The 24,000-nt window shown below is 42.0% G+C and overlaps 1 protein-coding gene and 1 long non-coding RNA gene across 9 annotated transcripts in view; one reads left to right on the top strand and one right to left on the bottom strand.

Moving 5' to 3' along the window:
• Positions 1-24,000, bottom strand: part of LOC138950927 (MYCBP-associated protein-like) — a 71,130-nt gene that overhangs the window by 10,310 nt on the left and 36,820 nt on the right. For 6 of the 8 annotated variants that reach the window (XM_070322640.1, XM_070322642.1, XM_070322638.1 and 3 more), the window contains 17 exons: positions 23,926-23,984; positions 23,183-23,289; positions 22,788-22,968; positions 22,125-22,244; positions 20,584-20,647; positions 20,151-20,233; positions 11,910-12,031; positions 11,419-11,564; positions 10,837-10,951; positions 10,546-10,653; positions 9,107-9,179; positions 7,222-7,409; positions 6,350-6,496; positions 5,360-5,473; positions 4,191-4,315; positions 3,715-3,821; positions 2,449-2,520 (listed from right to left, as the gene is read on the bottom strand). In XM_070322640.1, the coding sequence (XP_070178741.1) occupies positions 2,449-2,520; positions 3,715-3,821; positions 4,191-4,315; positions 5,360-5,473; positions 6,350-6,496; positions 7,222-7,409; positions 9,107-9,179; positions 10,546-10,653; positions 10,837-10,951; positions 11,419-11,564; positions 11,910-12,031; positions 20,151-20,233; positions 20,584-20,647; positions 22,125-22,244; positions 22,788-22,968; positions 23,183-23,289; positions 23,926-23,984 (1,931 nt within the window). Of the gene's footprint in view, positions 1-1,533; positions 1,552-2,448; positions 2,521-3,714; positions 3,822-4,190; positions 4,316-5,359; positions 5,474-6,349; positions 6,497-7,221; positions 7,410-9,106; positions 9,180-10,545; positions 10,654-10,836; positions 10,952-11,418; positions 11,565-11,909; positions 12,032-20,150; positions 20,234-20,583; positions 20,648-22,124; positions 22,245-22,787; positions 22,969-23,182; positions 23,290-23,925; positions 23,985-24,000 lie in introns of all 8 variants that reach the window. The other 2 variants (XM_070322644.1, XM_070322645.1) reach the window with 2 other exon arrangements.
• On the top strand, positions 15,073-18,623 carry LOC138950936 (uncharacterized). Its single transcript, XR_011450871.1, has 3 exons — positions 15,073-15,607; positions 16,203-16,321; positions 17,098-18,623. It is a non-coding gene; the product is annotated as an uncharacterized lncRNA (long non-coding RNA).

Genomic DNA, 24,000 nt, shown 5'->3' with positions numbered 1-24,000 from the left:
ACACGTTCGTTTCGAAAAACTCGCTCAAACAATTGCTCAAACACAAACATTTTAGCTTTTATTTATTTTTTTGTATTGCAAATACCATACTTACTCATGCCAAGCAGAAAAAATGATGAAAATCAACACAGTAAGCAAGTAATTTGAAGGCAAAGTTTACACACATCAAAGAGTCTGATTACCGTGAAACCTGCCTTACCACTAACATACCCAGCGTGCGGAAAAGCGACGCATTTGCATAAAGAGATTTTTCACAAATGATTATGCTGAATGAAACTATATCTATTCTTTTGTTTATTTAATCATGTTCGGTTTAAGTGTCGTTATTCTATCAAGTTTTCTTTAGAGTACAGTGGAACCCCCATGTTAAGACCTCCAAACATCTGAGAAAATCAGGTCTTAACCCTTACACTGGTGCAATTCTGTAACACATGTTACATAGCCACTGGTGAATTAACAATAACAGAGAGAAAAATAACAAAAAACGGTCATATAGGTTTTCGCAGCCATGGGAGGTAATCGGAACCGACCAAACAGACTGAGCCAGTAGCGCGACATATGTCGTGACAACCAGGTGACATGACAACCAGGTGACAGTATACGTAAAGTAGCGCGACATATGTCGTGACAACCAGGTGACATGACAACCAGGTGACAGTATACGTAAAGTAGCGCGACATATGTCGCGACAACCAGGTGACATGACAACCAGCCTAAGGGTTAAAAAGGAGGGAGTCTTAAAATGGGGGTCATTTTACAGAGGTTATGAACAGAAAGTCTGAGAAAACAAGGTCTTAAAAAGGAGGGGGTCTTAAATTGGGGGGTCTTAAATTGGGGGGTCTTAAAAGGGGGGTTCCACTGTATCAAACTTAGGAACGCCAACAAGTTTGCGTTTTTTTAAATCTGCATCCTCTTCAAATATCTCTCCTTCCAAAAAGCCTTGTATTTTTTTGCATGCTGAACACACTAAATTGTATGCTTTTCTGAAGTACCTGAAATAAGACCAAAACCACACACACACTATATTTGAATAGTTCAAGAAGACGATTATAATATTCAGTACTCCACAATAACTCTTCATTTAATAAAACGTTTATGCTACACGATGAAGATAATTGCAGGAGTTGAAAGGGCTTCCTTATTAAATACCTTAAGTGTAAGGCGGTCACAGTCAACCATAAGAAAAGATTTAAGCTCAAGCCAAAGTAGTTAAACATTCTGTTCGACATATACTTAGCTGAAATCAGATTCATACAGCGGGTCAAAGATTAAAGCATAAGCATTATATATGAACACAGTTTAAAAACTCCAAGAACATTCAAAGCAAGGCTTGATATGTAATCCCTGCTCCTCATGCAATGGTGATTAAACAAAAATTGAAATCAACTTTATCAGAGGTACATAATTATGAACTTGTGCAATGTTAAAGGCACTGCAAAATATATATTTCCAAGTCTTGAAGTGACGTGAGCGTGAATACATTATTAGAGATGGAGATTGTTACAGTTTGCACTTTCTTGTTTTTACACTCACTTGAACGAATTCGTCCGGCTGTGATAAATCAATAAAACCAAATTGTGAAATAGTTGAATGCGTTTTAAATGATTATAATGTTCGCAATTATAACTTCGTAATTTCTAAATAGAAATATGATGAATGATGTTCTGTCAATTTCTACGGAGAAAGAGAAAGTAAGAACGAATCTATATGTATAAAACATGTCAGCCTTGTTGCGGTTTTTGCTACATAAAAGAGCCAACATGTAATAATAACACCAAGATGTATAATTGATACTTTTGTAATTTACATGATTTCAGGGATAAAAAGTGATTGTTTCTATAAGAAAAAAAATTAAAATTAAAAAATCATCAGTATGCAACAAGTCCATATTCCATGATCCACCGTAATACATACACTATGCAATACCCAGCATGCCACTGGCAAGTCAGAACACAAACCAAAACTAGTTTTAAAGGTAAGGGGTAATTATTTGCATCCTCTAAAAAAAAGCCCTCGCTATGTTCTGCCTTCTGTATGCATCAGCGACGTTGAGTCCAGGCCATGGTAAAGAAAACGCAACAGAACTTCATAAAAAGACTAGGGACACATTGGACGTTTTAACAAAAATGAGTGTTTAACTTAAGCATTCTTTAAAACTATCAAGCTTCTAAAAACACTGGGATTATAACTAGCACACAGATTTCTGTACTTTAGCTCAGATGGTACAGAATTTACATAAACTAGGAAAATTAAACAAAACTAATCTAATTCAAAAATCAAAAGCTTTGATTGTGAATACTGCAAATAATGGCAAAACCAAACTCTCTCCACCAGCAAGAAAAACGGAGAAAAACGTCCTGAAAACTAGCCACAAACAGCAAAAACGTCCTGAAAACTAGCCACAAACAGCAAAAATGTCCATCCCATCAACTCTATCTATAGCCTCACCCTCCGGAGAACTCGCAGTATCAGGCTTTTTCTGGGTGACAGGTTTCGAGTCCCTTTTTTTACCATGCAACCCTAAGTGTATAGGTTCGAAAAAACACATGTACTTTTCATTTATCGTAACGTTTTGTTTTGTCAATAATAACGTTCCACTTACCTACCATTTTGATTCTGAATTTTGGAAAGTTGGATTTTGGATTTTTTCATTTATTGAAACACCCCTGACTTGAAGAATGAAACACTATTTTGAAACAGTTAAATAGACAATGTTCACAAATAACACTGTTCGGGTTTGTATCGCCTATGAAACAGTTGTCTTTCTTAGGGTGAGGCACGTGGACTCAGTAAAATTACTCGTTGATATACGTTTTTGGCATAGCAGGGGATAACGAACTCTGATCTGTATGTTTTTGAACGAAAAGCCAAAATATTGAGCGGACACTATAATATACTTAATGTATCGTTGACCAAAATAAGACCTTTTACACAGACTGACCGAGACAGCTATTGTTCTACAGGACTGCGTTATCGATCAAGGTAAACATGCAATGACTGTCGATTTTTGTGTCAAATGTCACATTTTCGTCAATAAGGCAAACAGCATTAACGTATAGATCCATTTTAGTTAGCATTCCTTGTATCTTTTTGTTTACAATTGAACGCACACGAACATGCACTGTTTTGTTGTCTTAAACAGCCGCAAAAACATGAGTTTTAGTCGGCTTCTGACGTCACATGGCTCAAGGGAGGAAAATCCAATGTTCAATCGATCACATACCGCCTTTTTCTTTCAAAATATGCAGATTAGAGATCATAATATATTCAGTGTCGCACCAACATTGATTCACTGAGAAGTCACATTGAGATGGATCAACTTAGTCATTTACAGAGAGAGAAGTCACAATATTGTACATTATGAAGCTTGACCAGATGTTAGCAGACGACTGCAAGGAAGACAATCCCATCATTCCGAAAGACCTCTGCGTTTGCCGGAATGTTGGGATTGTCTCCCTTGTATCGTCTGCTAACTGCTACTTCCGATTCTTAGCTACCATCAGTGTAAAAGATAATGTGTGTTTATATTACTGCATGCTGCATACACATATCCAACTGCACATACATACATATATTTAACATTCATTTGAAAGAAATATTGTACATTATGAAGCTTATGTCCAACATAGGTCAAATACAATTTGTAAACATATTGAAGAAAAAAAAATAAGAAAAAAGATGAGTGTAAAAGAAAGGGAAAAGAGGTGTACTGACTTTCTTCAAACATGTCGGTCATTTCTCGTGCAGTCATCCCCATGGTGTGCCTAATCTGTGTGGATTGACCCACGATACTGTCCACCGCCTCCGCCAGCAACTTGTAACTGCAAATAAGGATAATTAAGGATAAGGGTAAGATTTCATATAGTCCTGTGAGGTTTACCCTTTTGGAAATTCGGGCTTCATTCTCACTGGGGAAAGTGAGCTGCCATACAGTAGTCGTAGCTGTTTGCACTGTGCATACCAAAATAAGGTTATCATCAAATTCATCCCTCTGTCCAATCCTAAAATACCAAGTGCCACAATTACTGCCCTGTTAATAGCAATGATATTTACCTATTAAATGTGATCAGCATAATGAATCCAAAAAAACCCTTCATTTTAAAACTCTCAGAGAAAAGTTCATGATTATATCTCCCTTCAGCTTGGGGGGGGGGGGGGGGGGTTTAGCATGGGGTTTCAGCGTAACATACCACAAATTATGAAGCTTTTGTTGCACAGGGATCTGTGGGGCGAAGGTGAGCCGAGAGGCGATGTTGTTCAGCTGAACAAGCAGCGCTTCCTTCCTCTCGTCGTCTTCATCCAGCGCCATGATCATCTGAAGCAAACAACAACATAGCCAGTAGTAATTACTAAATGATAATGAATACACTGTACATCAATCGGCACTTTCAAAACTGTTCACACACTACAACATGTCTGCATGGGAAAAATATCATGCATATGTAACAGATTGAGACACAATTATCGTGGGCATTTTTGTTACGATGCACACGGCTGGGCAAGATTACAGATTGTTTGTGGAGGTTTGACCAGGGAACAACCTTCCCAATAGACAAATTCCGGAAATAACTGTGTGGGTTGTAAAAGAGTGAGAACCCTTGCTTTTTCTTGGACAATCTTACAACACATGGTTCCTGTACACTTATATGAGACACACCCCCTCGCTGGTGCCTGGCCTGTAATGACATTATTTCCCACATGACATAACAGGCCAGTCACTGGCAAGGGGGGTGTCTCCCACATGACACAACAGGCCAGTCACTGGCAAGGGGGGTGTCTCCCACATGACACAACAGGCCAGTCACTGGCAAGGGGGGTGTCTCCCACATGACACAACAGGCCAGTCACTGGCAAGGGGGGTGTCTCCCACATGACATAACAGGCCAGTCACTGGCAAGGGGGGTGTCTCCCACATGACATAACAGGCCAGTCACTGGCAAGGGGGGTGTCTCATACAGGACATAACAGGCCAGTCACTGGCAAGGGGGGTGTCTCATACACGTGTACAGGAACCACATGTTGTAAGTTTGTCCGAGGAAAAGCAAGAATATGTAACTTTACTCTTACACAACCAATTCATTATTAATTACCCATGATCTATACACAGGGAAACACATTGGTACAAACACAAACACACACTGAGTAATTCAGACACACTTGTCAGCATGCAAGAATTCAAATAGAAGCTGAAGTTCAATACTTATATTACTTCCGTTTGCAAAAAAAACAACCTTTAATTCTGCCCCTCCTCTGTTCAAAACACAAGAGAGAGCACACAACAAACACACCCATTGTGGATACAGCCTTTTCAGCTTCAACATTTGACATATAATTGAGATTGAAATGTAGAAGTACTGACATCCCTGATGTCAAGCACACACAGGTCCCACACGGCTGTGTCGCGCTCCTCTTCTGGCACCAGCTGCTGGTGGATCTGCTTCATTTCCATCACCGCTTCGTGGCGATAGAACAGCTGTTTAGGGACGTACAAATTAGAATTAATTTAAGATTCCATATCAGTGGGAACCATATGTGAATGCATGTGTACACTCACATGCACACACATGCATGCTTGCACACACACATGCATGTATACGTGCACACATGCATACACACACCATTGCATGCACTCAAACATGCAAGCACATGCACACATGACACACGCATACTTACACACACACACACATACACCCACACACACACTCATACACACACACACACACACACACACACACACACACACACAGTGGACACACACACACACACACACACACACACACATACACACACACACACACACACACACACATACACACACACACACGTGTAACCTACTCTTTGACTCTTTGTTTCACTCTTTCTCTCAAACATGCACACATTCTAACAGGCAACAATACATATGCCAACGACAGGCAATCAGTAAATCACATAAAAGTATGCATGCTAGTACATTTTCTTTTCAGGGACTGGATAATGCAAGACTAAAGAACAGAACAGAGGAAATGAGACAGGATCTTCTCATCAAAATTCATGGATGCACAAAGATGGAAATTTGTAAAAGCGTCCCATAAATCGCAACAGCATCACATTGCATGCATAGCTTGAAGAACATTGTAACAACTTAAAAAAGTCAGTACAGTGGAACCCCCATTTTAAGATCTCCCGCCGAATTTAAGACTCCCTCCTTTTTAAGACCTTTTTTTCTCAGACTGACTGTTCTTAACCTCTGTAAAATTACTCCCATTTTAAGACTCCCTCGTTTCTAAGACCCGATTTTCTTAGATTTTTGGAGGTCTTAAAAGGGTGGTTCCACTGTACGGCACAATGACATAAAGGAGTCTAACAATACCCCAGGGTTGTGTCGGTGGAAGATGTCCTCCTCCGTAATGTAAGCGTCCACAGGGGAGCGACAGCGAACGGGGGTTCGGATCCCACCGACCATGTCCTCCAGTAACTGGGTCACGATCTGCATCGACTGCTTCGTCTCAAGGTCACGCTGTTAGACAAGAGACAAAAATACTGCTGAAGGAGAAAGGGTTTTTGTGTGTCTACATGTATGAAACATTTGAATTTCCTTTGGCAAAGCCAGGCAAACATGAGTTTAGGCTAAACTATAATTTATATAACGGCCCTATAAAAATCTGCCATATGAACTCATAGGTTTTCTAAAACATACCAGAAGACAACACCATGCAGTGGAAAGCTAGCAGCAACAAGAGTGGCGCTACCCAGGTGTGTGCAAGTGTAGGTGTAATTAACAACCAGCACTTATGGCAGCATGACCAAGGTCTTATACTAGCCACTGTGGTGACACAGGGGTGGGACATGGAAACCATCTCTAAGTCTGCAGATAAAGTTGATCCATGTCTGTCCCAGCCTGGATTCAAACCCGCAACCCTAGGACCACAATTAGTCCAGTGCTCTAGCGACTGAGCTACTAGGCCCCCCCTCTGAGCTACTAGGCCCCCCTACTAGGCCCCCCCTCTGAGGTACTAGGCCCCCCCTCTGAGGTACTAGGCCCCCCCTCTGAGGTACTAGGCCCCCCCCTGAGCTACTAGGCCCCCCCCTGAGCTACTAGGCCCCCCCTCTGAGCTACTAGGCCCCCCCTCTGAGCTACTAGGCCCCCCCTCTGAGCTACTAGGCCCCCCCTCTGAGCTACTAGGCCCCCCCTCTGAGCTACTAGGCCCCCCCTCTGTACCAAACTTGTCTTTCTTCCCTGACCTCCAGCTCCTCGCGCTGTTTCTGGTACTTGTCTTCCTGCAGCGCCACGCCCCTCAAGGTCAAGGCCAGGGCGGCACCGCCACACAGCACCGGGCTGGTCTCCAGCAGCCACTGCTCCGTGAACACGCCCGCACAATCCGACTTGAACACGAAGGGGATGCGCAGCGTCTCTCCGGGTAGAACCACACCTGGTCAGGTAGACACAAACATCTTTTGAGTTTTAAAGATCAAATAACCCAAGGGAAGGAAGCGCTCTAAATGCATACGACATGTGTAATGGAGTAAGCGAGAGTTATACGGAACCTTTCTCATGGCACCTGAGATATAACAAGCATTGTAATGAACAAGCGACTTTCATCATTCAAGTCAAACAGCGTTGCCCGCACGAGAAACTAGAGCTACATCTGCCGTGCACCAATGTAGGTATATTTCGTGAAATGTTACCCTTAGTTAGTACCTGACAAATACCACATGGCGGAGAAATGTGTTGTTGTTTTTGGCTCACGTAAGTGTAGCCTATGCGATGCTAACTTTTGTCTGTCTGTGCGTGCGTGCGTGCGTATGTATGTATGTCTGTGGTAGAAACTTTAACATTTGACTGAACACCGAAATACTAATTTTACCTGGTTATTATTCAAGCAACAGCTTCAAAGTGTTGAAGCAATGATCAACATTTCGTCGGCACGTATGTAGTTAAAGTCTGTATCCAAAGAAAACGGGTGGTGGGGGGTTTTGGGGGGGTAAAAACAGCTGACTGGTTTGTGTCGTGTGTGGTATGTAGACCAGGTTAGGGGTCAAGGTTAGGTCAGATCGCGTGAAGGATTGTGGTATAGTATTAGATACAGTTATCACCGAGCTGCAGTTCGCCGATTCGGAGAAGACGATTTCACATTGTTCGGTTTCGTAGCTCCAGAAAAATAGATAAAGAAGATGCCAAAGGAGATTTCTTACATGTTAATCTGCACAGCGTGTTTCCGGTGTCTGCGCGAGGAAGCGCTGTCGAAAGCGCAGTTTCGATCTGGCCATCTGGCAGTCGTGTCCCCGTAAGTAGGCTACAGACAGACAGATCTAGATCTAGTGTCTGTCTCGCACTCTTGCACCGTGTCACCTATGCTTACTGTGTGTGTGTATGTGTGACGGAGTGATTGAGTTTGTGTTACTGTTTGTCGATTTCTTACGAGAGCCTTGAAGGCTTCGCCTCTTGTTGTCATTGGTTATGGTGTTGTTGTTGCTTCAATTATAAACACAAGGTTCTGTGCACTTTTATTCAATCCTACACACAATATGGTTGGGTGACAACTTCTTCTCGCTCTCAATACTTCCCTTGGGCTTGGACTAATAACAAAGACAATTGTCAATGCCAGATTTTGTGTGTTAGGCAATGGCTGGGTTAATATAAATATCAGCTGGATTGGGTTCTTCCTTTAGTTTCTTTCTTTTTCATTTAGTTAATTATTGATTTATTAATTATTTTTGCCTTTATACAAACATTCTTTGAAAGATATTGATAATTGAGGAGGTTGAAATCAACCCCATCAGCCACATAGTCATAGGTAAGACAGGTGTACCAATTACTCAATTACTTCGTGTACACTACATTGAGGTGTGCACGTTAAAGATCCCACGATTGACAAAAGGGTCTTTCCTGGCAAAAATGTATTGGCATAGATAAAAAATGTCCACCAAATACCCGTGTGATTTGGAATAATAGGCCGTGAAAAGTAAATATTCGCCGTAATGGCTTGAGATTTACTGGCCGATGTGAATGCGTGATATATTGTGTAAAAAATTCCATCTCACACGACAGAAATTAATATGTAAAGCGCTTAGAGAATGTCAAGCGCTATATAAATCTCCCATATAAATAAATAAATAAATTACTCACCACTGCTGTTGTTGAAGTAGAAGCGTTGCACTTCAGGCTGAATCAGGTCAAAGGGGTTTTCCTTGGGCAATTTCTGCAACATGAAATGTTCTGTTCATATTTTTTAACAGTATATAAGACATTGCAGCCCTGAAAGTCCACAAAATGGTGCACTGGAATTTGGCTGGTGCTTCTCAAAATTTACTAGCCATAGAGCAAATTTTACTCGCCAAACCAACCATTTGTTTCAGCAACTTAACTCGCATTTGGGGAGTAGATGAATATTTCTACTCGCTAGTTACGTGTTTCTACTCGCCACTTTCAGGCCTGCATTGCTGTCAAGTATCCTTCTAAATTTGTGTCGGACACATTTGTACTTTCAGTCCTGGCCTGAAAGATGTTCAAAATGAAGTCAAAATGTAAGGGCGGGGATGTAGCTCAGTCGGTAGCGCGCTGGATTTGTATTCAGTTGGCCGCTGTCAGCGTGAGTTTGTCCCCACGTTCGGCGAGAGATTTATTTCTCAGTCAACTTTGTGTGCAGACTCTCCTCGGTGTCCGAACACCCCCCGTGTGTACATGCAAGCACAAGACCAAGTGCGCACGAAAAAGATCCTGTAATCCATGTCAGAGTTCGGTGGGTTATAGAAACACGAACATACCCAGCATGCTTCCTCCGAAAGCGGCGTATGGCTGCCTAAATGGCGGGGTAAAAACGGTCATACACGTAAAATTCCACTCGTGCAAAACACAAGTGTACGTGGGAGTTTCAGCCCACGAACGCAGAAGAAGAAGAAGTCAAAATGTAAAAGGTATTGAAACTTTATCGACAGTTGCTTGCTTTGATCCGTCTTCTATTTTGCATCATAAACATAATATGTTACAGGGATTTATTTATGCCGTGTGAGATGGAATTTTTTTACACAATACATCACGCATTCACATCGGCCAGCAGATCGCAGCCATTTCGGCGCATATCCTACTTTTCACGGCCTATTATTCCAAGTCACACGGGTATTTTGGTGGACATTTTTATCTATGCCAATATAATTTTGCCAGGAGAGACCCTTTTGTCAATCGTGGGATCTTTAACGTGCACACCCCAATGTAGTGTACACGAAGGGACCTCGGTTTTTCATCTCATCCGAAAGACTAGCACTTCTATAAGTTAGGAAAGGGGGGGAGAAAATTGCTAACGTGTATGTGTCTGTCTGTATGCCTGTGTGTCTGTCTGTCTGTGTGTCTGTGTGTTTGTCTGTCTGTCTGGGTATGAATGCATATGGCATTTACATGTGTGTGTATGCATGTGTCTGAAAGAAAAAGAGAGAGAGAGAGAGAGAGAGAGAGAGAGAGAGAGAGAAAAAGAAAAAGAAAAAGAGAGAGTCTGTTTGAGTGTGCATGTATGCATGTAAAATGCATGTGTGTGCACAGATGTGTGTGTTCTTGTCATCACAGCCACACACCTTCCAGTCAAAGAAGACAGAGGTCGTTCCGTCGTTGACGACCTCCAGGTAAGAAGTCACACGGGTCCCTGTGTACGTCTCAAGCGTCACACGCGCCTCAATTCCAACCTGGAAAATGACACCATGAAGAAAAGGTCTCATAAAATCGAGTCTTAATTTAGAGGTAGTCTTAAAATACAGGATCTTAAATAGGAGTTTCGTTGTGAGAAGAAACAGTGAAATCGGATTGGTACTGGTATTTCAAAAAATATTCATCAATCCTTCAAGGTTTTGATAAAACATGACACACACCTGTCCAGCCATACTGTTGCTGTCCCCTGTCCAGCGAGCCGTCTGACCAGCAAACTGCAGTGAGGGGCCAAAGATAGGTGGCCCACGCACATCAGGGTACTCATGGAAAGGATCCCTGTACACACACCAATTTTTATTTTTTTTAAACATAATACAGTCATTACTTTGTTGAACGTGCTGCAGAGGGCTCACAAAGTCAAAAATAATTTTTTGTCATTGGCAAATTTAGATTTATTCTTACAATTATATCTGCAGGTGTTTACACATGTAAATGGTTTTTGTTTGTTTGTTTGTTTAAATTAATCTGAGTCTCAGAGAATCTGGCAACAGCAGCTGGTAAATTTGAAACTTCCCCCTTCACTAACAAGATCATTCTCTTTCTCTTCTTTCTCCATACAATCCCTCCCACCTCCCCCTTTTTGCTTCACACAAATTCACCTTGTCCTCCCCCCACCACCACCCCCCCCCCTCCCCCCACCATCACCCCCCCTCCCCTATCACCATCACCCCCACCCCTCCCTCCCCCACCACCCCCCCCCCCCCCCCCCCCATCACTGTTGCCCCAATCCAAACCAAACCTACTCCTGGATCTGCTGTTTCTGCTCCTCTGTCATGTGGTCAAACTGAGCTGGGTCAAAGTCGGCCTCCATTCCCTCGTCCCAGCCCTTCTCTGCCTCCTGTTTGCCGCTGGGGTCGCTGGTACCGATCACTTGCAGGCCCGCAAAGTCCTGGATAAAAATAATACAATTGTTGCTGATCGAGGTACACTGGTAATCTGTGAAGGTTCTTGCAAGACATTTTTGTTAAGATATGTCAGTGTATTATTACTAGATTTCAAAGAACTTGTGTTGGCTCGATCTGGCAATCAAAACTATCAGGATTTTGTGCCTCATGCAGGTGCAAATGTTAATGCACAACTGTACCATTGCATCAATTTTCTGTGAACTCGTTTTTAGACTTTCACAAATCTCAGCAAACTAGGGGGCAAAAATCAAGACCAGAAAGACCAAACCATACAATAACTACACTCAAAAAAAAGAATTGAAACAATTTCTTGAAAAATGTCAACTAACCGGTTTGTGAGGGTCCAGTTCGCCAATGATTGGCTGCAGCTGTTTGCGCCGCTGCTGGAGGTATGAGGACCGGTGCCAGGGGTGGTGCACCGGGTTCTGGTACTCCGGCTCCCACTCAACACCTGCAGTCAACACACATGGAACAATCAACACATCAGTCGGTGTATTACTAGCGGTGCCAAGGGTGGTTCTCTGGCTCCCACTCAACACCTGCAGTCAACACACATGGAACAATCAACACATCAGTCGGTGTATTACTAGCGGTGCCAAGGGTGGTACTCCGGCTCCCACTCAACACCTGCAGTCAACACACATGGAACAATCAACACATCAGTCGGTGTATTACTAGCGGTGCCAAGGGTGGTACTCCGGCTCCCAGTCAACACACATGGAACAATCAACACATCAGTCGGTGTAATATTATTAGCTGTGCCAAAGGTGGTACTCCGGCTCCCTGCAGTCTACACACATGGAACAATCAACACATCAGTTGGTGTATTACTAGCGGTGCCAAGGGTGCATGGTACTCCGGCTCCCTGCAGTCAACACACATGGAACAATCAACACATCAGTCGGTGTATTATTAGCGGTTCCAAAGGTGGTACTCCAGCTCCCAGTCAACACACATGGAACAATCAACACATCAGTCGGTGTATTATTAGCGGTGCCAAAGGTGGTACTCCGGCTCCCTGCAGTCAACACACATGGAACAATTAATCAACACATCAGTCGGTGTATTATTAGCGGTTCCAAAGGTGGTACTCCGGCTCCCACCCTTACAGAAAAGAAAAGTCGCTGCGACCTCGTTGCGAGGTCGCAGCGATCTAAACACATCGCAGCAACTAGTCGCAGCTGGTCACGGCTAGCCGCGATGATGGCGCGAGCCTCGCAACAACATCGCGGCTAGCCGCGACCTTGGCACGAGCCTCGCGACAACATCGCGGCTAGCCGCGACCTTGGCGCGAGCCTCGCGACAACATCGCGGCTAGCTGTTACCCTGGCGCGAGGCTCGCGACAAGAGCGCGGCTAGCTGCGACCATGGTGCAAGGCTCGCGCCAACATCGCGGGTAGCTGCGACCTTGGCGCGAGCCTCGCAACAACATCGCAGGTAGCTGCAACCTTGGCGCGAGCCTCACAACAACATCAAAGTTAGCTGCGACAATTGGCGCGAACCTCGCAACAACATCGCGGGTAGCTGCGACCTTGACGCGAGCCTCGCAGGTAGCTGCGATCTTGGCGTAAGTTTCCGAACAACATCACAGCTAGCCGCGACCTTAATGGAGGCTTTTTCAACATCATATGGAGGGGCCTGCTTATAGAGCGATTATTGTGTCTGACTCTCTAAGTGGCCCTATTTGCAAATATTCTTACCATCTTGGCACAAGAATGAGACATGGTGGCAGCAAATATTATTCAGAAACATAACACTCAGCTTGCTTCATGTTTTAAAAAACTGTATGAAATATGTTTCATATTACAAAGTAAATATTTTCTTTTGTTTTTAAGCAAAAAGTGTATTTTGGCATTAATTCTTCTGTTAAAGGGATGTATAAATCAGCAGCCCGAAATTCTTGTTTGTTTACCAACTGCCAGAGACTTTTATTCTGTAGTTTCACACAAAATGTTGTTGAAGCAAAATTCAAGGCTTAAAGGTCGTCTGCATTTCTGCTTTTTTTTCAATAATCTTATGGTTAGATTTCGCTAAAAAGTTATGTCAGATGATGAATGAAGCATGGGGAAATTTTTTTATCAAAATAAAAATAAATGTAAAAAAAGTTTTTATTTTTGAGAAGTACAGTATAAGTTGCTATAACACTTCTAATGTTTTGATTTCCATGTGGAGAGAGCATGTGTTTTAACTATAAATATCGACCAATCAAATTCATGTCACTATGCTGACAGCCACACCCACACAATCACAGCAACAGTTTGACACAGTGTATTAGAGCGCTGTCCACGATGTTTTGTTAAACGCACGGAATGCATGGTATTTGAGAGGACTTTTGCCCTTGGCATTTGCCAAATAAGGATATCGTACTACGCTGCATTACTTTCATGAATTTTCAATCGGTTACCCTGGCTTCGTCCTTCCTGATCGAAGGGGAGTGTATTTTTGATATTTGTAGGGAATAGCTAGACTTAGTATTTGATGCCGATTTCTGTATAAAAATGTAGACAAACACCTTTAAACTCGAGTATTATATTTTCACAAAGATGGTCGCAACCGTTTATATGGCATGTTGCATTTCCATTTAAAAATCAGGTAAAGTGTTATCTTGTGCTTCTTTAAAATTTGGGAGCTAGAAAGTACCATGGTGATGTGTTGCTAACTGCATTTAGCTTAGGGAGTTTACTATTGCCCAAGTACTCCTTCTACCCTGAGAGAAGTAGTCCTTGCTATTGCCCATTAAACTCAAAGTGTACAACCAGCCTATATTATAAAGACTTAACAGAAATGATCAGATTCAGAGCATATATATATGACAGCACACGAATGGAAGCACCATATATAGCTTGCACACCAACAAACAAGAGAAATTTTAACTGGCAGTGTGACGATCAAACAATTTCATTAAAAAATATAGCTGGAACCCTAGCTGTTTTGCGCTTGGAGTATTCTCAAACAAATTTGGCATATTTTCAGGGAAAAAAAAGGTGTACTCCATACATTTGACCGTTGCAACATTAAAAAGTTTACCAAAACATTAAACCAAATGCTTCTTTCAATGTGTAATGACAAAAGCGGTTACCATTGATCAAACGCAGAGTTGTAAAGTTGTTATAATCATTAAAGCATACTCTGTATCTGTCTGTTACGCTGCACTTGTAGAACAAGTCATCCAGATGTCTGGCATTGTTGCAGCGGAGTGGGGGGTGCGCAGCTGATCGTATTTTTAGACAAACAAGCATACATAGTCTAATACGGCAATAATTATGTGTTCCCAGGTCTTGATCACAGGCGGAAGGTATCGTCCACTGGTCAAACCTTCTTTGTATCACTTAGCTCCTAGCCGCAATCGGGATTTTTTCCACCCCATTTCAAAGGACCAGACCATGCTGTTTTAAAGGTTATTAGAACCACTAACCGATGACTGAAGGTTAGAGAAATGCACCTGAAGATGCCAAAAATGTAAAGAAATTCACCGAATAAAATAAAAAAATGTATACCACATCAAAATACATACCATTTTCGTTAGTTAATTTGTGTTTACTATGTGATTTTGTATGAATATTTTATTGAAGTACCGTTCAGCCTCACACAGCCTCCGCGCGCTGTGATGCGCAACATTTTTCAGTTCGGTCGTCGTACTTTACGCTCTCTTGCTCCGCGTCAAAGAAACTACAATGGGTGTTTTGAAAGAGCAGAGCTAGCTCTATAATTTCGTATATTTTGAGAACTGGAAAACAAAGTGACCAAAAATTGCGGTTGAAGTTTTCAAAATCAAACTACCGACAACTTTATCACACTGCCAAATGAAATACACCATTCGATTCAGCTCGAATTTTTCTTTAAACAAGCAAAAAATGAAGTCAGTCCGACATGTGTCCTCCGAGCAAGACGCCCAAAACGAGGCTCGAATAGCTTTGCCTGCAGTTTTGAAAATGGCGCCCGGTGGCTCAAGCCGCGATTACCGACTCAACAAATTCGACCCAAGCATTCTTTTCGTCCGGCACATCGATTCAAGATGTTCTGTTCGGTAAGTTTAGACATATTAAAGTATTGATTGAATGTTTTTAATGGCGGATGTACGAAATGACAGAAGGTATTTTGTACTGAATTTGACGAAGCGGTTCGACTTCGATGGCCTGTCTGTGTTTCAAGCGGAAGGGTTGTGTTACGAACCGCTTTCGTTTTTTTCTCTAAGTCTAACCCAATAGAATCTAATAACGAAAATAATCATTGACAATGTATCTAAAGATTTATAAAAAAAATATTTCTGGTGCATCTACGAAATGAAAACATTGCATATTGTTCAAAAACTGATTTTATTCTGGTCACGTAACTTCTTCTTTTCTTGCACCAGCTGAGTGGAAACCAAAAGTAGAATTCACCAGCTGACTCTGAGAACGTTTTGCGGACTCGCAATGTTTCGCACATGTATGTCGACTTATTTCGTGTGAGAAAACAGATATTACAGATATATTTTTTTTATAAAATACTGGTAGCTGCTTTTTCATTTATTGAAAATGAAATAACTGACTTTTCTTCTTTGAGTTTGAATGGTGTTTTTCTTTCTGCAGAAGTAGTGTTTGATGTTATTGTTATAACTTACTTTTTGTTCTTTTCTCCAGATGACACACATGCACCAACAACTTGCTAACTATTTTCTTGCCTCTGGCCGTGGCGACCGGGGCTGACAAACAAGGTTTTGCTGCAGTTACAGAGGCAAAGTGGCAAGCCCTCTTCAGTGGTAAGTACTCGGTTGATCACAACTCTTTTTTGTCTTATAGATATGCTTATGTATTTATAAACAGGCTAGCAATCCTTTGCGTCTTTTCTTTATCCACTAAAATTAATTACAAAATAATAATAGACATTGATAATTTGTATTTATTTCTTTGGCTGTCCCTTTTACTATACTGCAGCATAGTTCATGCACTGGTATATTGCTATTTCATATGTTACGTGGATTTCCATTGGTCAATTGGGCAAAACTGAGCTCAGTGCAAAAGTGATATCGACGACATTTCCGTTGATATCAGTTTTGATATCGACGACCTCTTTATTGCTTCCCCACTTCAAAAACAAAAACACCTAAATTTTAAAACAAACAAATATATATAAAAATGTAATTATCCCAGAATTTAGTTGAGCAAGTGACTAAAGACTTTTTGAAAGAAAAAACATTTTGAAAAACTGAAAAGTACAAGAAAAGAGTGAACAAAAAGAAATGATAATCAGAGGGAGGGATATGGAACAGCCAAAACTGAGACAAATACTTTTGTAATTTCTTTACAATAAATACAAAATGTCCCGAGAATTAGCAATATATCTAACATTGACTGACTGTGTGACGATATCTTCTGCTATTGGTCTGTTTCGACAGTGATATCAAAATCTCGACCTCCAGTCTCGATTTTGATATCACTGTCTCAACAGACCATAGCAGAAGATATCATCACACAGTCCGTCAATATTGGGTAATATTATCTTTTGGAACACAGACTGATATTGACTTTTTTTCAGGTCCACTCCTGGTTTGAGAAGCTCTTCCCAGAAGTTACCTTTCCTGTGGATCGGATTGGTGGTGTCATTGATCACAGGGAGACGCAATTCAAGGAGCACCTCAGTGGGGAGACAGGAACAACAGCATTTCTTCAGGTTGTCAGAGATCTTGATTCAGAGATGAGATTCCCAAATTTTGACATAAGAGGGTAAAGGAAGTTTGGCCCTTTGCGTTGCCCCTTGTGGGAGTCAGGGGGCTGAAGCTGATGCGTTTTTAGCATTTACATAACAAAAAATTGCTCAGAAATGAGTCTTAGCAGCAGAATATTTTGATTAGAACTTTGGGCATTGTTCATGCATTTCTAGAATGAATCTCACAAATAAACAACAACAGTCACTGAAAATAACATCACACTCACAGACTGACAAACACAAGTGTGCACACAAGGACAAATATGTGGTCAAATGGTCTTTCAACACGCTCTTGCCTCTCTATTTGTAGCCCAGTACTTTATTACACCACGTGCATTGTGCCTTCCCCGAACATTCAACTTTTGAACCGAATCTCCGAGACGGATGGAAAGTTTTCGTCCCTTCACTTCGGTAGTTATAATTTCGTCTTTCCACGCCCAAACCCATTTGTTCTTTAGCCCTTTATCAATCTCAGAAGCTAAAGCATGTTCTGTTTCTGCCAACAATCGCATTGACGACGCCATCTTGCTAAAGTGGCTAAAGTCAACAACTAAATCAGCCCATTTAGGAACTTCCGCGATGAAGACACTGATGATGAGGAAAAATTTGTTCCCAAATGGACAGTTCGTACACGGGTCTAAAGTTCATTTCGTAGATTTTTGGTTTTGAGCTCGGCGGAGATTTTTTTGTCGGAGGTATTGTCGGTCCGGACAATCAAAAACCGGTCTAGTCTTTTGGGCGATTCAGTCATTGGCAGGTCAGATTTTTGATAATCAACCTCTACCCCCCCCCCCCCCCCCTTTTTTTTTCTCAAGGGATCTGGACGATTCAGGAAAATGGTCCTGGGGATCAACTTTTGAGCAGAATTCCGCGAAAAAGGGGAAGAATCTCATCTCTGTTGATTTTGTTTCTGATGCACTCAGCCACCTTGGGTTAAGAAGGGGAGAACTTCTTGGAGAGTGCATACACTACTTGGTAGGTATGCAACATATTATGTACTGGTTAGCCTGTAATGTACTGTCTTGATTTCATTTTCGAAATATAGTTTTTCATAATAACTATATCGCTGATAGCTCTACACTTTTACTTTTAGGGTGTATTGCAATTAACTTTGGAAAAAAGGTTAAGCAGCTGTTTATGTTTAAACAAAAAATTACTCACGAGACCTTTAGCTAAACCCATGTGACATTGGTAAAAAAACCCAGCATGAGCGATTGCTAGTGCTGGCGATCTTGTATTTCGGCAACAAATTGTGAACTCTGATGAACTTGTTCGTCCTGATCGCAGGATACAGCTTGCTCTATTTAATCTGAATTTATGCCAAATGAGCTTTTATTAAATAATTTGAATTTAAACCAATTGTTTGTTTTACATTTGAGAATATGCGTCTGCATGTGTTGAACTGCTTCTGTCTCTAGTCAATTTAGAATGTATGTAGCACAATGGCCTGTCAGTGCGAAAGGATTTGCATGCACCCACAAGCTGGTTGCAGCATTTTTCTGGGAGGGTTTAGGTATATTTTAACTGGGACTTTAAACCATCTAAACAATGTTCAGGGTTTGGTAAAGCATTTCCTCCTGCATAACTGCAGTAAGTTATCACTCATCACTAGGTTGCAGCTCACTTGCTGTGAAATTTGAAGGTCGTTGCTTGATGATTTCATGGACATCGCAGTAAACCGTGACAACTGCACAGGTAGCTGCAGCTGGCTCAAGGAAAGCTTGTACGTGGTAAGAATTTGGAGGACAGGCCAGGGATATCCCGGCTCACCCTGGTCGTTGCTAGCTATAGCTGTGACATGGTCGCGGATATATAGCTGTGACTACCACATATAGGTCCGGGTAATCGCGGCTAGCTGCGAGGTAATCGCGGCTAGCTGCGACCTAATCGCGGTATATAGCTATCAGGAACAGGTCCGGGTTACCGCGGCTAGCTGCGACCTGGTCGCGGCTAGCTGCGACCTGGTCGCGGCTAGCTGTAACCTGCTTGGGTCTATAATAATTCATTGTGGCTTGCCACGACTAGATCGCAGCTAACTGCGACTAGATCACAGCTAGCTGCGACTACATCACAGCTAGCTGCGACTACATCACAGCCAGCTGCGACTACATCACGGCAAGCCGCGCAGCATGATCCCAGGAACATCGCGGCTAGCTGTGACCTGGTCGCGGCTAGCTGTGACCTGGTCGCAGCTAGCTGTGACCTGGTCGCGGCTAGCTGTGACCTGGTCGCGGCAAGCTCACAGTAAGGGGTCCAGGACATCGCGGCTAGCTGCTGCTAGGTCGCGGCAAGCTCGCAGGGAACATCGCAGCTAGCCGCGACCTCATCACATCAAGCTCGCGGGTGGGATCTCCATATAAGGATATATAACTACATCGCAGCTAGCTGCGACTTAGTCGCAGCAAACTTAATTTGCATGGTAAATTACGGCCTCGCAGCGACCTCGCAGCGAGGCTCGCTGCGACCTCGCTGCGAGGCTCGCCACAGGGCCTTTTTTTCTGTAAGGGCAGTCAACACACATGGAACAATCAACACATCAGTCGGTGTATTATTAGCGGTGCCAAAGGTGGTACTCCGGCTCCCAGTCAATACACATGGAACAATCAACACATCAGTCGGTGTATTATTAGCGGTGCCTGGGATGGTTCGACACTGGCCCCCATTTTATGTGTGCAGACTCAACAAGATGGACGAAATGACACAATATATCAGCCAGTGTATTGCTAATGGCCTCACTGGACGTGTGTTCCTCTGAATATATACACAAACATCTTTATTGGGCCATTATCAATTTGAAACTTAAGCATGATCAATGAATGAACAATATTTTTATTTTTATTTGACTGAAGTCAATTAAGTTTGCAAAAAAGACGCGTACGCACCTTTTTCCTCCCGCACACAGTTAGGTATCCCAACATGCTCTACTGGTGCTGGGTAACCCCGCTCCGACTGGGTCAAGGTCATACTGAAAAATGTATGGAACATTGTGTTACTGGATAGCATGCATTGATAATTAATGGACAGAAATAATAAAGCTGGTGTGTAACAGGGATAACGTAAACAGGAAAAGTATGAATACTTCAGTATCAGTCATCTTAAACAATTTTACTTCCCACACATGAAGAAAAAAAGAAATGGGTAAAGTACCAATCATAGAGACAAGTTGACGGACACACACACACACACACACACACACACACACACACACACACACACACACACTCACACACACAACACACACACACACACACACGCACATTTCAAAGGAACCTTTTCATAGAAAGGTAAGTGACCTGTTATAATGTTATGACTTACTGGACACCGGCCAGTTCATCCCCGAAGCGTTCCTGCTGCTTCCAGAACTCGCTCCCAACACGGTCTGGCGGACAGAAACACATGTCACTTGCAGGCATCGATCAACATTAGAAAAAACAAGTCGCGTAAGGCGAAAATACAACATTTAGTCAAGTAGCTGTCGAACTCACAGAATGAAACTGAACGCAATGCCATTTTTCAGCAAGACCGTATACTCGTAGCATCGTCAGTCCACCGCTCATGGCAAAGGCAGTGAAATTGACAAGAAGAGCGGAGTAGTAGTTGCGCTAAGAAGGATAGCACGCTTTTCTGTACCTCTCTTTGTTTTAACTTTCTGAGCGTGTTTTTAATCCAAACATATCATATCTATATGTTTTTGGAATCAGGAACCGACAAGGAATAAGATGAAAGTGTTTTTAAATTGATTTCGACAATTTAATTTTGATAATAATTTTTATATATTTAATTTTCAGAGCTTGTTTTTAATCCAAATATAACATATTTATATGTTTTTGGAATTAGAAAATGATGGAGAATAAGATAAACATAAATTTGGATCGTTTTATAAATTTTTATTTTTTTTTACAATTTTCAGATTTTTAATGACCAAAGTCATTAATTAATTTTTAAGCCACCAAGCTGAAATGCAATACCGAAGTCCGGGCTTCGTCAAAGATTACTTGACCAAAATTTCAACCAATTTGGTTGAAAAATGAGGGCGTGACAGTGCCGCCTCAACTTTCACGAAAAGCCGGATATGACGTCATAAAAGACATTTATCAAAAAAATGAAAAAAACGTTCGGGGATTTCATACCCAGGAACTCTCATGTCAAATTTCATAAAGATCGGTCCAGTAGTTTAGCCTGAATCGCTCTACACACACACACACACACACACGCACATACACCACGACCCTCGTCTCGATTCCCCCCTCTACGTTAAAACATTTAGTCAAAACTTGACTAAATGTAAAAATCAGGAAAAAAAAAGCTGGAATCCAGCTTACCAGGGCTCAGGCCAGGTGCACACAGCAATTCAGTGGTTGTCATCCAACTGGGTGATAACAAACCACGGGGTCTGATTTGTTAATATCATGTCAAATCTCAATTTCAACCAATTGAAAGCAGAGTATGGCTATTCCCTACCCATCTGGTAGCTTACTCATGCCCCTCGGGCCAGGTCTCACAAGATCCAGGGCCCTCTCCCTGAAAATGGGAACATTTTTAGTGTCTTTTGGCACAATTAGGAGCTGCTATAACGAGGATATAAAAAAAAAGGTCCAAACATCCCTTAAAATAAAAGCTTCTGCGTGAATTTTTTTCAACAATTGTTAACGTTTCCGTGGTGATATCTAGACAGATATTAACCCAGCATGCTTTGCACTGGTCGTGACGTAAGCTAACAAACTGGTGCCATTTTGAGTTGAAATTAAAATTCTCGCAACAAAACTCAGCGTTGAGTATTTGTACATGGTGTCAGAAGTGGGATATCAAATTCAATGTTGCCATGTTTGCGCTTGTGATAATGCACCTCTACTCACATCCTTTGCCGTAGTCGAGGAAGGGGATGGTGCGGTCAATGAGGTAGCGGTCCTCCTGCACCGTGCGGAAATTGTCCACCTGGTTCATCACAAGGTCCTCAGGGGCTTTTTGCAGCAACTCTGTCACACACAAAACAAATCTATTTCATTTCATTTCTTATTACAGTGGAACCTTTGTTGGTATGAAGGGGGCTTTCTGCAGCAACTCTGTCACACACAAAATGCATTTAATTTCATTTCTTATTACAGTGGAACGTCCTCAGTCTATATAACAACCACTCATTAAGGCCCAACCAAAAGTGGTTGTTATTGACAGGTGGTCACTAAGGAAAGGTGATGTACATAAGAAACTTTGTCTGGTGGTCATTGTGGGCAGGTGGTTGTTGTGGAGAGGTCACAGGGGTCACCAGGGGTCACCAAGGCAGGTTCCACTGTATTACCATGTCATTGCTGGGAAATTTGGGTCGCTTCCTCTGCGCGTGGAATGCTAGCAGCTTCTTCTTTTATGTTCATGGGTTGAAACTTGAAACTCCCCCGTTCTTTTACTTGTTACAAAATGGAGTGGGGGGGGGGGGGGGGGGCAAACAGAGGGTGTGGGCAAACAGAGATACAAACACTAATCAAAGAGTCAAACTTAATTTTGTTCTTAAAAATCAAACTTACTAGAAATGTATCCCTGCTGGCGCTTGCGTTCAATCATTTTTTGCTGCCAGTGTCTGAGAGCGTTGTCCTCAGACTTCCTGGGAGTTTCGCGCGTTGTCCTCTTTCTTTTCTTCTCGTACTTCACAGTCAGTCGGTTGTCCTCGTCATGAGACGCGTCATGGATACGTGGAGTGGGGATGTCCTGAGACACAGAAAGAGCAACAAGTTTTCGTCAAAATAGCATTGCCATTGGGTACAATTTAGAAATGACGAAAACTTGACTCAGCTGGCCTTGGTACACAAATGAAAAATGCACATTTTGACCTAGGTGAAAGATCTTCATCAATAGATGAAAGTAGAAGAATAAAAGCAAGAGACAAGAATAAATTGAGAAATGATCTTTTAAAGATACTCACCAGCAGATCCCCTCGTGCAACAGCCTCTCGTCGAAAGTCGTCGTAAGATCCCAGGATGCTGTGGGAAATCACTTGGCCCTTCTCATCATACTTTGGACCTGCGTACCCTGTTTGTAGAGCAGAAAAGTTGCAAATAATTAAAGCCTGAAAAATTAAGGGTCCACCAACAGAATTTGTACAAAGAAATTTAGAACATCGCTTTTAAATATGTTCTATTTTCCTTGTTGAAAATGATAAATAAAACTGTATTAGCTATGATATATTCCTATATTCTTCCTCTCTCCCTCTATCTATCTTCTTTGCCCTTTTTCCGCCCCTTTTTTTATCCTCTCCCTCTGTCTATTTTTATTTCATTTCATTTACTTTACTTTACTTTATTATTCCACTGCTGGGCAATTCGAGTGGCTTCCTCCCAGGGCAAAGCTAGCAGCAACAAGAGTTGCGCTGCCCAGGTGTGTGCGTGTTTAGGTGACATCAGCCACCAGCGTTCATTATTTGATATGATTAAAAAAAAGACCAATGAAAAAGGATGCCTTAAAAAAAAATTAAAAAAGAAAGATAAAAAGGGAAAAGCAATTTAATAACTACGGGTTACAGCAGCCTGCATGCAACTGAGGTCAACAACAACAACAACAACAACAACAACAACAACAACAAGAAAGTTTTTAAAAAAAAGTAATGATCATTTAATCATAAATTTTTTATTTATTTATTTTGAGGGGGGGGGGGGGGGGGTGTCTTACCTGACATGTCAATGGGTTTCAGCTGAGCATCAGGGGAAGCTGGTTTGGCCACCATCACGCTGCAAAAAAAGCGAC

Source organism: Littorina saxatilis, linkage group LG16, assembly GCF_037325665.1.
Source record: "Littorina saxatilis isolate snail1 linkage group LG16, US_GU_Lsax_2.0, whole genome shotgun sequence".
NCBI classification, from domain to species: Eukaryota; Metazoa; Mollusca; class Gastropoda; order Littorinimorpha; family Littorinidae; genus Littorina; species Littorina saxatilis.
The sequence above is the reverse complement of the archived record's forward strand: the minus strand, read 5'-3'. Positions and strand labels throughout refer to the sequence as shown.